This window comes from Enhydra lutris, unplaced genomic scaffold, assembly GCF_002288905.1.
Source record: "Enhydra lutris kenyoni isolate GAN:26980312 unplaced genomic scaffold, ASM228890v2 scaffoldscaffold75, whole genome shotgun sequence".
Classification (NCBI taxonomy): Eukaryota; Metazoa; Chordata; class Mammalia; order Carnivora; family Mustelidae; genus Enhydra; species Enhydra lutris.
Genome location: NW_019154159.1, coordinates 6,329,705 through 6,345,829, shown reverse-complemented (window position 1 = coordinate 6,345,829; position 16,125 = coordinate 6,329,705). Strand labels below are relative to the sequence as shown.

Genomic DNA, 16,125 nt, shown 5'->3' with positions numbered 1-16,125 from the left:
TGTGCGACCACCCGTGCTGCAAGGGAAACTCCGACCCAGAGGACCACAAAAACCAGGCAGTCCTGGAGAGGGCGAGGCGAACGCCTTAGGACTTTGTCACGTGCAAGCCCACGGCTCAGACCTACCTGCGTGTCTCATGAGTTCTCCTCCTAGACCCCTGAAAATTAATGAAAACATTCAGAGTTAGAATCTTTTTCCTGGACATCACAACATCAAATACCCTCACTGAGTGCCAGAGGTAGAAACTGCAGCCCACCCACTCTTCTCACTGCCAGCAAACACGGCCTTTACAGAAGTCAACGGCGAATGTGCTGCGACCATCCTCCAGATGAGGTCATTCTGACTCAGGTTTACTGGCCATGATCATGACTGCACACACAGTCACATGGCACAGCTTCCAAGTACTGCTCAGTCTTACTCTTGGGACACCAAGGGACAAATTACCACCATCAGCCCGAGGAAACAACCCATTAATGCCCATTAGCGAAGAAACAGGACTCTCTCCCTTCTGCCTTAAGCAATTCAGAAACTGGATGAGATCTAGGAAAGGAAGGCTCCTGACGTGGAAAACAGTCTGCTGTGGGGAAAGAAGTGGGCAAGCCACGGGCACTCCCAGGCTCGGGGTGGGGAGCCAAGCCCAGGGTCACCTGCCCGCTGAGTCCAGGAGAAATTTAAACCAAATTTAAGAAACAGAACAGATGGGGGCGCCTGGGTGGCTCAGTCGTTCAGTGGCTGCCTTCGGCTCAGATCATGATCCTAAGGTCCTGGGATCGAGCCCCACATCGGGCTTCCTGCTCCGTAGGAAGCCTGCCTCCGCCTCCCCCTGCCTGCTTCTCTGCCTACTTGTGGTCTCTGTCTGTCAAATAAATAAACGAAATCTTTAAAAAAAAAAAAAAAAAAAAAAAAGCCACTACGAAAAATGAAAAGGCAAGTCCCAGCCTCGGAGACGATTCTGGGTGGTCCCATCTCACATCTAGAATATGTGGAGTGTTGACAGCTCGGTGAGAAGACAGACCGTGACTTTTTTAATAAGCAAAAGATGCGAACCATCACCTCACAGAAGACAGAAGATGAGACGCCCAGTCACACAGGAGAAATGCCGAGGTCACCCGCCGGCAGGGGGCCGCGACTCAGGGCTGTGCCGGGCGGCCTCTGCACACCCACCCACAGGGGCGGCTCCCAGCCCAGCACGCGTGATGAGGACAGGGACCACTCCCAGACACGGCTGCTGGATGCAGACGGCACAGCCCTCCGGACAAGTCTGTTGGGACCTTAAAAATCCCCCGGGATTAACCCAACAAAAGCGGAAACACACGTCCACACCAAGACTTGACCACCAACGTTCACAGCACACATATCCCGAGTGGCCGAAAGCTGGAATAACCCAACCCCCTGGAACCTGGTGGGCAGATGAACGCGCCAAGCACGGTGACACAGAGGCAACACCACGGTGCGCGCCACACACAGGCAAACCCTGCAACCTCACGCTACGTGCGAGCGGCCCGACTTTTGACAAGGACGTCCCAGCGCGACTCCAGCTGCTCGAGACCCACAAGAGGCAGCACCACAGACAAAGAGCTCAGATGGGGCCGCAGGGCTGGGAACACCGCGGGGGCGGGAGGAAAGCGTCAGGGTGACACGCGCTGCTTGGCGTGGGGCTGCAGCCACACAGGCATCTGCCACGACCAGCGCCCATCAGACCACGCACTTCCACGTGTACCACAGAACACGAAAACCACACTAAAGCTTAAAAATACCAACGGGGCTAGTTCAGCCTTCACATCTTCTGAGTGTGATGCCCCTTCAGATAAAGCAGCACAGGCCAGGTGAATTTACCCGTGGGGTGACTGGACAGGAGCCCTAACAGGCCAGCCCCACCTTCACTGACAGAGAACCTTTTTCTTCAAGACACAAAACACAAGAACGTGGGGATTGTGAAGCTTACCTATATAACTGACGATCGTAGAGCTAAAACGGAAAGTAAGAGTTATTTAAGTTCACTGATGTTTTTTTAAATGACACAGTAGGTACAGACAGTCACTGAGCGAGGGCAGGGGTGAGGAGGACACAGCAGGACCAAGTGTTTCTCAGGCTGGGCTCCTCAGAGAGCTGACGGCAGGGCCCACCGCACTCCCAGCAAGCTCCTTGTGATGGCCTGCTTTCCAGTGTCCCCACTTGGAAGGGGAAACCGAGGCACAGAGAGGGGAGCCAGGAGCGACCTGTATCCTGATCCCAGGATCCCCAGAGAGCCTCTGGGGCAGCCGGGACCACCAGCACCCATCTCCCCAAGATGGAATGGAGCCTGGTCCACACCTTCATGTCCCCCAGAAACTCAAGGGGGCAGGCTCAGCTGCCTCCTGCCCTCCGCAGAGGACCCCCAGCCCGGAGGACGCCCCGCCCGGCCGCCGCGCCCTCACACCCCACCCTCAGGAGCCCCACCGCGTGGGTTTGCCAAAATCATGAAGTCAGTAGCACACACAAAATGACGATCCGCATCACTGGTGCATTATACGCACAGAGACAAATCTTCAAGAACACAGAACTCTCTTTGGAACAACAGACATTCAGCCCATCTAAGTCGTCTTGAGTGACTCTGAGGTCACCTGGTAACATCGGGCCTGTAGTTCACACTTCACCTCTTCTGAATTGCAGAGCTTTGGAAAATCTCAAAAACCCACACAAATGGACACACGCCCCCCCCCCCCCCAACCCTGAGATGTGCCAACACAGATGCTGGGTGCCCATCCAGACTGCGGTCCCACTGCGGAGGCACAGGCGGGAGTCAAGGCCATCACGCTATTCTACGGGCCGCCTCCACGATAACAGGCCACGCTCATGACAGAGGCGTGGGACACGCCAGAGTCGCTGGGCTCCCAGGGGACCAGTACAGCCAGGCAGCTCAGAAAGACGAGCACCAGGGAGGAGCGGCCTTGTCAGCTGCGCTGCCCCGAGCAGCGCCGGCTCCAGGAGGCCCCCGACCCCAGACGAGCCGCCAGTGAGGCCAAAGAAGAAACCTGCTTCTGAGCAACGGGCCCCAGGACTGATCTGAGAGGGACCTGTCCCCGTCACTCCCTGGGGCTCCCATCGGGGCTGGAGAGGGGAGAGGGCTTGTAAGGGCAGGGGACCGTCCCAGGTACCAGGGGACCTGCAGAAAGGGCACTCTGGCAGGCCGCGCACAAACCTGCTGGTGAATCTGCTTCAGGCCCTGCACGGCCGCTCCATCCAGGTAGCCTGCGACGGGCCTGCCGGGGTTCAAATACAACAACTGAGATCCTGAGGACTACAAGCACCAAAGGAGCCGCGGCTCGGAACGGTCTGCACTTTGTCCGGGTGCCCAGCCAGCTCCCCCGAACACGTGCAGAGCGTAACCCCCTAGAGCAGCGCCCCCTCAGAGAGGCAGGTGTATGGGCCTTCCCGTAAAGCCGTGACCCGTGCAGCAGCTTGCCCACGACAGACACAGCCCTGGGATGGGGACAAAAGGAGCCCCTGCTGGAGAGCCGAGACCCGCAGAGCCACACAGCAGCCCACATGACTGTCCGATGCTGAGCTGAGGCCCTGGTGACCAGAAAAGAGCTCACACAGTGGCCTCACTGCCGCCCTGGAAAGGCACAGGTGGCCCTCAGCTTGCGTCCAGGAACCTGGATCTCAGGAGGCCTCCCATCCTTCCCTGTGAAGGGGGACTCTCTGTGCCTAGACTGTTGGTACAAACCAAGTGGCTTATGCTGAAACCTGCTTCCTTCTGGGAGTCTGGGGTGTGGGTCCACCCCAGACAGAGGCCGCCCATGTCCTAGTCCCCAGAAAAAGCCCGGGCGCTGGTGTCTCTGACCTGCCCTTGTGGCAGCTTCTCCAGGCTGTCAGGCCCTGGTGTGTCTTGTGCCACTGCACTGGGCAGAGCTCTGCCTCTCGCCTGGGCTCCGCTCGACCGCATAGAGCACTGCCATCCACACCAAGTCCTCGGCCTGGCCCACAGGTGCCATTTCACCCCCACGTGGACGTCCCTAAGCTGCTCGACAGTGTGTGCCTAGGCTGTGGGGCACAAAGGGGTGAACCCGACCAAATCTCCAGGGCTAGTCGCCAGCACCCTGCCTCACTTGCCCAGGGAATCATCCAGAGTGATGTGATGGGACTAAAACACAGCGCTCCTCAAACTATAATCCAGAGCACAGGTGGGGGACACGTGGTGTGCTGCGAGCTCTTGCTTTTGTGGAAAAGCTGGCTGGAAAGAGAAGTAGAAACCCAGATGGTAGCCCTACAAACTTAGAAAACACAGCATGTCTGGGACCACTCTGATGGCCCAACAGCACGTGCTCCCCCGTTGTTTGTTAGAACTCCGCCAGCCAGGGGCGCCTGGGTGGCTCAGTAGGTTAAGCCTCTGCCTTCGGCTCAGGTCATGATCTCAGAGTCCGGGATCGAGCCCCGCATCGGGCTCTCTGCTCAGCAGGGAGCCTGCCTCCCCCTCTCTCTGCCTGCTTGTGATCTCTGTCTGTCAAATAAATAAATAAAATCTTTTAAAAAAGAAAGAAAGAACTCCACCGGCAAGAAAAGTTCTCAGTGGAAATGTTACCACTTCTATGTTCTGGTATTCTAAATTATGGAAAGTCCTAATGAGCAAAGAATACCGATTATACGGCCCACTCCCTACCCTCTCTGAAAACGTACCTTGCTTTTATAACCTAACTCGATACCCAGAAAGACAAGGAGACGTAAGGAAATAGTGACTTGACACCTAAGGCCATCAGTGCCCTCAGCTGGAGAGGTGGCACGGCTCGTGGGAGGAGAGAGACACTAAAAGCTCCATCAGCTAAAACACAGGAATCTGACGACCCGGTGGCACTGTCACAGATAAACAGACATGAAGGTGGATGGGGTTCCCAGCTCACAACCACGGTGGTTCCATGGGACCGCGGCACTTCTCTTACCTGCCCTCTTGAACCGCGAGTCGGTACAGGCCACGGGCAACCTCCGCACAGGCAAGCACGGCTCCATGCCGCGTGTGCAAGTCCAGACTCTGCGTCATGGACAGCAGACGTGGAAGCACTGCAAAGGACAAGGGCCAGACTACATGTCAACAAGTGCACGGAGGGTAACGTGTCAGACTCACAGACTCAGAATCCAGAGGGGAGACACACCCAGGGAAAGTGACCTCTGTAAGGGCCACGAGCGCAACAGCCACGACTGAACCCGAGTCAACACGCCAAACCCTCCCTGGCACCCAGAGAACTGAGCAGAATGGGCCGGGGGGTAGGGGGGCGCCAGGGGGAGCTCCCCGATTCCCAGGTCCCCAAGACACAGGGCAGCGACAGAGTGGAGAGAGAGAACCAGTCTCTGCTGTAGCTAAATGGCCAGCAGCTGCTCTGCCTTGGGTACCGAGCAGGACGGAGGCAGAGCGGCAGGCCCCTACAGCAGTGCGGCATGTGCAGCCTGGGAGCCTGATGACCCCCGCCCCGCCCCCGCCCCGGCTCAGGGCAAAGGATGCATCTGTGACTGTGGTGCTCTGGGAACAGAAAGCAGAGTCCCCTTACGGGCTGGTAGGGTACCCGCAAGGAGTCACGTCCACACCACCTGTGCCCCACCGACCTGGAAGACCGTGTCCCTCTGAGCCTCCACCTCCCTGAACACCCAGAGGCACTGCTGCGGGGGCTGGAGAAGCAGCCAGCGTCCAAGCCAGCGGCACCCAGCGGCACCCCAGCGGCACCCCAGCGGCACTCAAACACGGCAGCCGGCCACGGCCAGAGCTCAAGAACCGGGGCCACCCCTTGCCCTGTTAACGCTCTCCAACCAGGAAGAAAGGACGAGCGCCCCTTCATTCGGGCCATGAAGATGACCGATCACAGGTAAGTGATAGAACCCCGCCAGCCCATTTCAGGAACAGACCATGAAGCCGAAGGCCTTTAGGAACTACTGGCCCAGACGTGTGAGGGGCACCCAGAAGTGAAATCAGTAACCCCTAAAGAACACAGCATGACCACCAGTTACCCAGTGACAGTGGGAATAAGCGTGACTTAAAGCACTTTGAATACGGTTCCCTACGCTGAAATGAGACGCTTATTTATTCTGGAACACGGGCGCTTTCCTTAAGGATAACAGGCGTGATCACCCCGGACCGGGCGGATCCCCCCTCCCGCAGAGCGGGCAAACAGCACGGCGGGCTAGTCCCACAGCCGGGGGCTGCCAGGAAGCAGCTCATGGTCAGTTTATTACACTGTGAGTCACTTCACCACCACCAACATCCACAAAAGCTGCTCCTGAAATGCATGAGGCACGTAACGGAAGCCGTCAGCTCCCCAGGGCCCACAGGCCCGCCTCGCTCATGACATCTGGTTCTGTCCTGTCCCCGACCAAGCACAGACCAGTCCTTCATTCACACACTTCTCAGCGAGACAGAAACACGTCACTCTCAGCCGTCCGGACCGGACCCCAGCACGGGGCGCGTCCCCACCCCCGCCACGCGCACAGCCGACGCGAGTGTGGCGGCAGCAGGACGCCGGCGCACCTACCGTGAGTGGCGCTGTACTCAGGAGCTCGCTGGGCCAGGTTGTGCAGAGCCTTTGCAGACAGCTCTCTGATGACCCTGGAGGGAGGGACGCAGACGACGGTCAGTTCCTTCCTTCTGATGGTTCGAGCTTTACCGCACTCGTGAAGAGAGCACAGAGCACGGGAGTGTCAATGACCCACTCGCTCAAAACCACCAACAAAACAAACACCAACGAGCAAACGAGTAAGCGCCTGTGACTGTAACAGACACCGACAAGCAAACTCGCCAAACGGAGGCCTGAGCTTGGCCTGCACGGCGCACTGCCTCCGTCTCCGGGTTCTCCAACCTCCCACACCCCAAGGGTTCAGAATACAGGAGTACTGGGCACAGCCACAGGAAACCCACACTGGCAGGACCAGGAGCCTTGTCGCATGGCTCAAGCTAACAGATGGGAGGCACACATCACTCCAACCAAAACACAGCAGGCGTGCTCAGCCCATCAAACGACAGAAGAAGCCCCCAGGGCCGGTGAGTGGGACCTCGAGGCCCTCCTGAGCCCACTGGGGCCAGATGGCCTCTGATCAAACCCTGACCCCATGCACCCCCCAGGCACTAGACGCCAGGAGGACACGGAGGAGGAAAGCAGTCATCACTGTAACGACAAGGCTTTGGGTGACGACAGGACAACACGGAAACAGGACAAGAACATTGAGATGGAAACAAACATGCAAAAGAGGACTTTCGTGTTTTGAAGATTAACCATCTGATATCCATCAGCACGGAGTGAACACAGAAACATGAAAACAGGAAGCCCCCACGGACCCAGGCAGGACCACGTCCCACCCCTCCTGGGCCCCCAGGTCCGGCTTAGGGTGTCCACTGCTGACAGCAAACCAGAGTTCTTGGAGGCAGGGATGTCTCAGGCACCAAGAATCTCAACACCACACACCCACGACCACCATGCCCAACACTAACCACTCGGTAACACCAGCCAAGCAGCACTGCACCCCCGCAGCCCCCAGAAATATTTGGTCAATGTTCAGGAAGCTGTTTCTGAAGAATGAGCGACTAACGGGTCTCAGAGCAGAGAACCAACTGTTTCAGCAAGAGAAAGCCCCAGGGAGGCCACGAGGGTGGCCACTCCAACGGGTACAGTTACATGTGTCCTGCCCAGTTAGTGCCACGTCAAGCACAACCACCTTTCCCTACTTAAAACCGCTGTCTTTACGGCCTAAACAGAAGACCTAAAACTACAAAACTCCAAGGAAAAGAGTGGAAGAGCTTCTGACGTTAGATCTAATGATGGCTTCTGGGATTTGACACTAAAAGCACAAGCAACAAAAGTAAAAACTGGGGGGCGCCTGGGTGGCTCAGTGGGTTAAGCCTCTGCCTTCGGCTCAGGTCATGAATCCCAGGGTCCTGGGATCGAGCCCCAGGTCGGGCTCTCTGCTCAGCGGGGAGCCTGCTTTCCCTCCCCCACTACCTGGTTCTCGGCCAACCTGTGATCTCTCTCTCTCTCTCTGTCAAATAAATAAATAAAATCTCTTGAAAAAAACCACTTCTTCAAAAGTAAAAATGGGTAAACATAATAGATAAGTAAGTCTGCATTAAAATTTGTAACTTCAGTTTACCAAAGGACGTCGTCAACAGAGCCTACGGGGTGGGAGAAAACACCTGCCAACCACGTATCTGGAAACTGAGCAGCGCCGGACACGTGACCCCCATGAGTCAACAACGAAAACAAGCACTGGATTAAAAAACGGGCAAAGGACTTGAAACGTGTCTCCCAAGACGATACACAAGTAGCCAACTGACCCCCGAGAAGGTGCTCGCTGCCAACAGTCCCCAGGGCAACGCACAGCAGAGCCACGAGCCGCGCCTCATGTCCGCTGAGATCGCCACGTCAGGGACACTGAAGCTGTGAGCGGGGCGGGTGGGGGTGTGAATATAAGACAGCAGAGCCACCGGGAAAACCAGGATGGTTCTGGGGGCTCCTCAGACGCTAAAAATAGGGTTACCACATGACCCAGTAATTCCACTCCTGGGCATTTACCCGCAGGAGCTGGAAGTGGGGTCTTGAGGCGAGATCTGCACACCTCCACCCGCGGCCGCCGTCTGCACAACAGCCAAGAGGTGGAAGCAGCCCCGGGTCCGCCAACAGAGGACGGGCGAGGAAAGGGCGGTCAGTACACACCGTGGGTGTCACTCGACCCTCACACGGAGGGAATCCCCTCACCTGCTACACCACGGACGCGCGGTAAGGAGGTGATGCTCGGTGCGGTCAGCCAGTCACAGAAGGACAAACACCGTACAGTTCCACTTACATCGGGACCCCGGAGGAATCGAATTCTTACGGACGGAAGGTAGGACGATGGGCGCCAGGGCTAAAGGAGGGGGTGGGAGGACGAGTCCCTGCTCAACGGGGACAGACTTTCAGTTTTTCAACATGAAGAAATTCTGGAGATGAATGGCGGTAACGTGTGCAAAACAAGGGATGTGTGTAACACTCCTGAACCGCACACAGAAAGTGCTTCAGACGGCACAGATTACGTCTTCTTCCCGTAATCAAAAAAGTTTTTAAGTTACGTTTATCTTCATCTATAAACTATTTTGGGCGTCAGAAAACGTTCAAAAAGAAACCCGAGAACGGACCAATATCTCTTAAAAGTGATACTATTTAAGGTAAAACAGAATCCCTGTACCAGTCAAGGCACGCGACACAACAGGGTCCCTGAAGAATTCTGCACAGGCTCCGCATTCTCCATAAGCCAGCCATGTGCTAACCAGCGAACAGGGAAGTCCCCATTTGTGCACTTCCGGCTGCCATCTCCTCACTGACAGAACCCGGACCAGAGACAGACGCAGAAACATCTCCACCTCTGAAGAGCCCTAGGACGACAAGGCCGCACCATGCTTTAGGAAACCCAGTGTGCTGGAGCGCGTTCGCTGACGTCATCCTGAGGGTCTCCAAACCTGACAGAAAGGAGGACCAGACAACGTTCCCCTCCACGCTGCGGCTCACACACCCTGAAAACTTTCTTGTTTTCAGACCTTATTCTAAAAACAAAATGTCCACAATGAATCTTTTTTTTTTTTTTTAATAAAATTAACAAAACAAAAGCCATGAGAAAAAAATAGAAAACAAACAGCAAGACGACAGGCAGGAAGTGAACCGTGCTGACGATCACACGAAACGCGCAGGGACTAAGGCCTCCCCCAAAAGGCAGACTTCGTCCGCACGGGTACCAACGCAGGACCCCAGGCACTCGCACGGGCTGAGAGCAAAGGGCAGCAGGTAGGCAGCTCTACGAGGGCTCCCCTGCCCTTCTTCCGGTAAGGCCCCAAGCTAAGAATGGTCTTTACATTTTAAAAGGTCAAAGGAAGAAGAAACAAGAAAATATATGCAACAGTGACCTAACATGTTTACTGTCTGGCCCTTTAAAGAAAGTCCGCTGACCCTTAGGCCACAATTGTATCAAATCACACGTTAAGACAAGAATCTAACAGGAAACAGAGAAGAACGCGTCATAATGATCAAGGGCCGACCCGCTGGGAGGACAATTATAAATGTAAATGCAGCTGCCCAGGGAGGCCCAAAACACGTGAAAGGTGCGCTTCAGGACTGCTGCGCGAGAACTCTCCGACCTCGGCTGGAGGTTTCAACAGCTCAAGAGTCCAGTCCAACACCACGGGTAGTAGTAATGCACGTGCCATTCTGGTCTTCAATACCCTACTGACCGGTGGGCAAATTAGTGGATTTCTCCCAGGTTCGGTGCATGGGATCCTCGTCCTAATTATGAGAATTTCTGCAGTTAGGCCTCAAGTGTCAGAAACTGGCCCAACTCTTAGCAAGATCGCGGCAAGGAAACCAAGAGAGGGGCCTCCTGGTGGGCAGGCCAAGCCCACACAAGCACCCCACGGAGGTGCTCCTGCTCCTGGAGACGCCCGGAGCCCAAGGAGAGCCTCGTCACACACGGCACTGGCCCTAGCAGAAGCTGGAGCACACTCCCCAGCAGGTCGGAAAGAACTTTCTCCAAGTGACACGCAGCCTGAAGCTGGGGTTCTAGGCGCACAGCCCGCCGAGCGGCTCACATCTGCAGGCACCTGCCGCCGTGAGAGGCCCCGTCTGCACGGGCAGCCGCACCCAGCCCTCCTACCACAAGCAATCTTGTCCTCCCAGAGGCGGAACCGCAGCTGGCGGCATGGACACTCTGTGCTCTGGGTCGCCCAGGGAGCCCTTCCCCTGAAGGGACAGTGAACTAGCGAAACGCTCCAGCCCTGAGAGTGCTGCGTAATCAGGAAAAGCCGCCAGAGCCTGCTAGCTTCGAGGAGACAACGGAGAAGACTGTCGGCCAGAGCAGCCACACAGGGCTTCGCCGGAGGACGGGACCACCGTGGGAGTGCCTGGGGAGGCTGCTCCTGCCCTCCATCACACACCATACGTGACAGCGTCCCCGTGGGAACACGTCACACCCGTCACACCCGGCACACCTACGATCCCCAGAAGTAAAACTGGACAGACCACTAACCAGCACGTCAGGCGTGAAGGCTGGAACTCCCATCACTTCGCAAAAATCCTCTTAAAATAGGAAATCTACAATGAGGAGACCAACTCAAGGCTTAGCTCAAGTTAACCTCTCGTCTGGAAAAAAGAAGAACTCTTATCTGACAGATAATCTAATAAAATACATCATCAATGAGATGAGCACGAAAACACGAAACTTACCCGTCCCAGTGGTTGATCTTCATGGTCACCAGGTGGTCTATCATGGGCTGTGTGTACTCCGGAAAGCCGGCAACAAACATGCTGGAAGAGACAGTGTGCAGAGGCGGTGAGGATGGGAAGGAGCAGGCGCTCCCCGCACACCTGCTCTGAGGGGTGAAATCGCACAGGCGGGCGCAGAAGCGCTTGGGTGGTTCCTCGTAAAGGTGAACGTGCAGAAATCCGCTCGTAGGTATTTACCCAGGAGAAATAAAGCTGAAGGTCCACATGAAGACTGACAAAAGCCCGCGGCAGCTTCATTCATCAGAGCCGCCACATCAAAAGCGCCCAAACATCTAGAACAGGTGAGCAGCAGCCCCGGGATGGAGACCGCTCGCACCACACAGCACGCACGGCGCTCAGACCAGCCTGCCGAGCAACCCCGACGTGAGAGCAAATCCTTCTGATTCCACGTAGGAGCCGTTCCACAAACAGCACCCGTGACCACAGCAGTGGGCTGAGGCCGCGTGCCTGCAGGGTCAGTGGAGGAGCGGGTCACCCGCTGTGCGCACCGTCCGCTCTCGCTGCGCTGTGCCCCTCACTCAGGAGAGCTGGCGGACTGTACATCATGCCTCAAAAGTAAAAGTTACGTCCAGTGAAAATACTGTAGGACGATTAAGAAAAAAATCTTGTAGGACAGGCCTCTCTACTTACAACTCAAAACCCACTAAAGACTGGTACATTCAAGCACGTAACCAAACAAGAAAACCGTCTGCCAGGAAAAACGCACCATAAACAAAGTCAAAAGATAAAAAACTCAAAAAAAAAAAAAAAATCAGCTATTGTTATCACATGAGATAAGAGACTTCTTTAAGATAAAGCTTCCAAATCCACAAGAAAATAGCACCACCTCATAGGAAAATCCTCAAAGACAGTTTACAGAGAAGAAAATGGACACAGCTTCTGCTCAGCCTCCTTCTCACGGGAGACGGGAAGAAAACCTCCGACCGGCTGTCAGACTGCCGGAGTTGGGGGAGAGGGCTGTAGCCACTGTCGGAAGGATCTAGAAGCATCTAGAAGCACTGCCAGGAGCACCCTTCCAGCGCGGCCTCCACGGGCAGGGACTGGCATCGAACAGGAAACTGAAAACATAAAGACCCAGCACTCCCGCTCTGGCTAGCTCACTCAGATGTGACCACACTCGTGAGAAACACCACGAGCACAAACACTCCCTTCACACCGCACGTAACAGCAAACGGCGAGACAGAGGCCGAGGGCCAGGAGATGCCACTCTGTCCACACCGAAGAGACAGGACGCGGAGAAGGTTCCACGCACATGCTGCACGTCAGCACAGGGCGCACAGCCCCCGCGCCGCCTCCTCATCTCCCAGCGCCAGACAACGTCCTCCGCGGTGAGCACCTAAGCCGGGCCAAGCCGGTGCACCGGGCACCCCCGCTCGGCGTGCGCGGAAGAAGGACAACACGCCCATCTGCGGGACACAAACCGACAACCCGAGGAACTGAGGACGGTGAGGACGCCAGGGATAACCGGACACAAGACACCCCTCAAGACCCACGCCCTGGCGTTTCCTACTCCGAAACACACCTGTACGTGCCGAGCTGCTCCCACACGTTGTCAGCAGCTGCCGCGCAGCCCACGCAGCCCGCCAGGGACGGAGCCGTCGGCGCACGCGGTACACGGCGGCCGAGAGACGAGGCGGACGGCACAGAGAGCCAAGAAAGGGGCGACACGTGGATGCTCCTGGGTCCCAGGTGGGCAGACGTGTGCACACGCGCAGGGTAGACACGGGTGCTGGGGGACATGCGTGTGCTACGAGGTGGCAGACTGAAGAGGGTGTTTGTTCTGGATGTGAGAGAAAGAAGAGCACAGGGTTCTCCAGAGGGAAGTGAGACTGAGAGACCCTCAAACAGTGATGAAACAGAGAAAGTCAGAAGGAAAAACAGAAATACCAGGGCAGTGGACAAACTGTCAGAAAAGGAGCCAAGATGTGACCCTAGGACCCCCATTACCAAAGGGTCCCGGGAACTGCCAGACAGGACTGCCCCCGGCCGGCACCCACGACCAGCGGCCTCAAGGAAGAAACGGACAGAGGCCAGCCACCCCGGTTCCAGTCGAGCTCTGGCACCAAGGGAGAGCTGACCGCGGAAAGACGCCCGTCCAAACCGCCCCTCGGGGAGCAGCACTGCCTGAGCGCTCAGGGTCCGCCTGGAGGCCGAGTGTGGAGTGAAGGAGGGTGTCAGCAGGGGTGGTGGGGCAGGGCCGGGCCGGTGTCAGGACAGTAAGAGCTGGGCCACGGGAACAGCTGAGGGGATCAGCAGCATGAGGAGCCTTTGAGGGCTGTTGGGGACAGAGAAGTGACAGAACTAGGTCATCAGGCGGATGCAGGGAAGGAGACAGTAGGAGAAGCAAAACGGAGATGACTGTGCGGGTGGCAAGCCGTATGCTGAGCTAGGAAGCAGAGAAGGAGACAGCTCGCTCCGAGGGCTCCTCAGGTGGAAGAATTCGTACGACAGGAATGTGCAATTACTGGAAAGCAAAATACAACAAGATGTGTTTCAAGAAGCACGCACAGGCCCACAGATGTCGGCGATCTGCTGAGAAACTTCCAGAAGCAAGACACGCACGACAGGAAATGCCAACCACCACTGGTTGTGTCCTGACAGAAACACCCTGAGTTCACATGCTGACATCAAAGGGGCCTGAGCGGCCACCAGCCAGTGAATGGGGGACAGGGCAGGGGACGGCAGAACTCAGGAACACAGTGAAGCCAGGACACAAAAGCCAATGCACCACATGACTCCGTTCACATCAGTTCCAGAGACAGTGGACTCCGGGCCCAGGACGCAGGTCAGGGCTGCCAGGGCCCGGGACTCAGGGTCTCTCTGGAGTGAGGGAGGCACGCCCCACGCTGACCACAGTGGTAGCCGCCCATCGGCCAAAACCCACATTCTCAGTGGGTGAATCCTCCCACATGGAGATCGTAAGACGTAAAACAGGTACGAAAATAAACAGGACTGCTCTAGAGGGTCGGTCTCAGGAACACACAGTACTGAAGGGACAAACCACAGACGAAATTGAAAACCTTTGCAGACTGTGCATCTGAGGAAGGGCTCATATTCGGAATACACTAAGAACTCCCGAATCCTCAGCAAGAAGACAATTAACCCGATAAACAGGTAAAAGACGCATCAAAGGAGCCCCTGAACGACGCTCAAAGCCACCGGTCGTCAGGAAAACGCAGACTCCGGAGCTGTTCCTACACAGTCACTAGCACGGCTACAACTAGGAGGACGGGCCCCGGCGAGGGGTGGCTGCCGGACGCACGTGATGCCACCATCCTGGAAACCTGCGTGCCAGCGTCTTAACAAGTTAGGGTCCAGCTGCCCCACCCCTAGGCACTCCACCAACAAAAGCACCGTTCCCTCTCATGCCCCCACGCCCGCTCCACGGTCCAGGCTGACGGCAGGACCCTGCGTGTCTGCCCTGTCTTGGCTGGCGTGGAGAGCCCCCCAGGGGCGCACAGATCCCGGCGCCATGACCGCCGGACTTGTGCTCACCGGCCCGCTCGCGCGCACACTGAGAGCACCACAGGCACCATTAAAGACCACGCCCCACACGGGGTTAGCCTTCACCAAACGTCTGCGTGAAAAGCACATGACTGATTCCATGCAAGTCTCAGACCAGCTTAGAAACCTCAGTGACAAGAAAAAAACACCAAAGCAAAAAACTGGTTAATTTACCCAGGAAGCTCAGGGGAAAGTGGAAAAATTCTCCACATTAAAACAGATGTTCAAATATTAACAACAACAACAACAAAGGCAGGAAAGAAATGATAAGACACAGAAAGCCACTAGACGTTGAGAAAAGATGGGAATGATGCTAAAAATAGTGTGTTTAGTCTAAGACTCTGAGAAAGAGGCCAAATGTTATGTTTTTTTTTTAAAAAAAACCTGTGCCTGCTGGTCACAGAGCAAAGTAACTTGTGCACGTCTGCACAGGTGCTAGAGGGTCTGTCCCGAGGACGGAGAAGGGCTAACGTGTGTTCCCGGCGACACGGCACGGATATGGCAGGCCTGTCCCAGGCTGGTGCTGCACGTGGAGCTGAGAGCAAGGTGCCCCCCAGAGCACCGGCCACGCAGGTGCAAGTCTGACCCGGGTCCGCAGCGCTGGTGGCGATGCCACGTGTCGGCCCCCGACCTTTTTGTTCCGATACCTCTGCTTACTCGCATCACACCAACGAGCCAGAGACCCCTTCCACCCGGGAAGCACTGTTCTACTAGAAGGAACAAACGGAGCAACAGTCCCTTCTCGGCGGGTGGGTGCGGCTGTGGCCACAGCAGGAAGCGGGGCGGGCCGGGAGGAGGGTAACCAGAGACAGCACTTGCTTCGCGTCATCACGCCTGACCCTGCAGCACCCGTCAAGAAGGAAGCCGACCCCGCGCCCTCCCCAGGCCTCCCCGGCCTGCCGCGGTCCCTTTGGGCTAGTTTGCATTTTCTGTAATTTCATGTAAACAGAATCCCGCACTAGGCACCCAGTCTGCTCAGCAGGAAACACAAATTTCGGTCATGTAAATAACATCTACTCCTAGCAGACTTTCCAGGGGGAAGAAAAAAACTGGAGATTTTTCTGACCTGCGCATCCCAGGGAGAACCACATTCTGCGACAAATGAACGACTTACCTTATAACCAGGAAACAGTTAGCTCTGTTGCCAACAGCAAAGTAGTCCGCTGCGGTCAAAATGTCGATTCCGTGAGGGAAAGTGCCCTGGTCACAGAGTCAAGAGGGAGAAGAGGACAAATGACACGCGTTGCGGGGCGGCATTTCCAGAAGGTCAATGGCCACGTTCACCCCCACTCCCACCTACGACAGAGACACGCTAGGGACCAGCAGCAGACAGCTCACAGACTGCCCATGTCGGGCTGGA

At 56.3% G+C, this 16,125-nt stretch overlaps 1 protein-coding gene across 2 annotated transcripts in view; it reads right to left on the bottom strand.

Moving 5' to 3' along the window:
* Positions 1-16,125, bottom strand: part of LOC111160455 (tubulin folding cofactor D) — a 152,839-nt gene that overhangs the window by 31,333 nt on the left and 105,381 nt on the right. For both annotated transcript variants that reach the window (XM_022523596.1, XM_022523597.1), the window contains exons 17-23: positions 15,880-15,965; positions 11,202-11,282; positions 6,498-6,571; positions 4,920-5,037; positions 3,182-3,242; positions 1,946-1,968; positions 126-157 (exon numbers count right to left, since the gene is read on the bottom strand). In XM_022523596.1, coding sequence (XP_022379304.1) covers positions 126-157; positions 1,946-1,968; positions 3,182-3,242; positions 4,920-5,037; positions 6,498-6,571; positions 11,202-11,282; positions 15,880-15,965 — 475 coding nt within the window. The remainder of the gene's footprint in view (positions 1-125; positions 158-1,945; positions 1,969-3,181; positions 3,243-4,919; positions 5,038-6,497; positions 6,572-11,201; positions 11,283-15,879; positions 15,966-16,125) is intronic.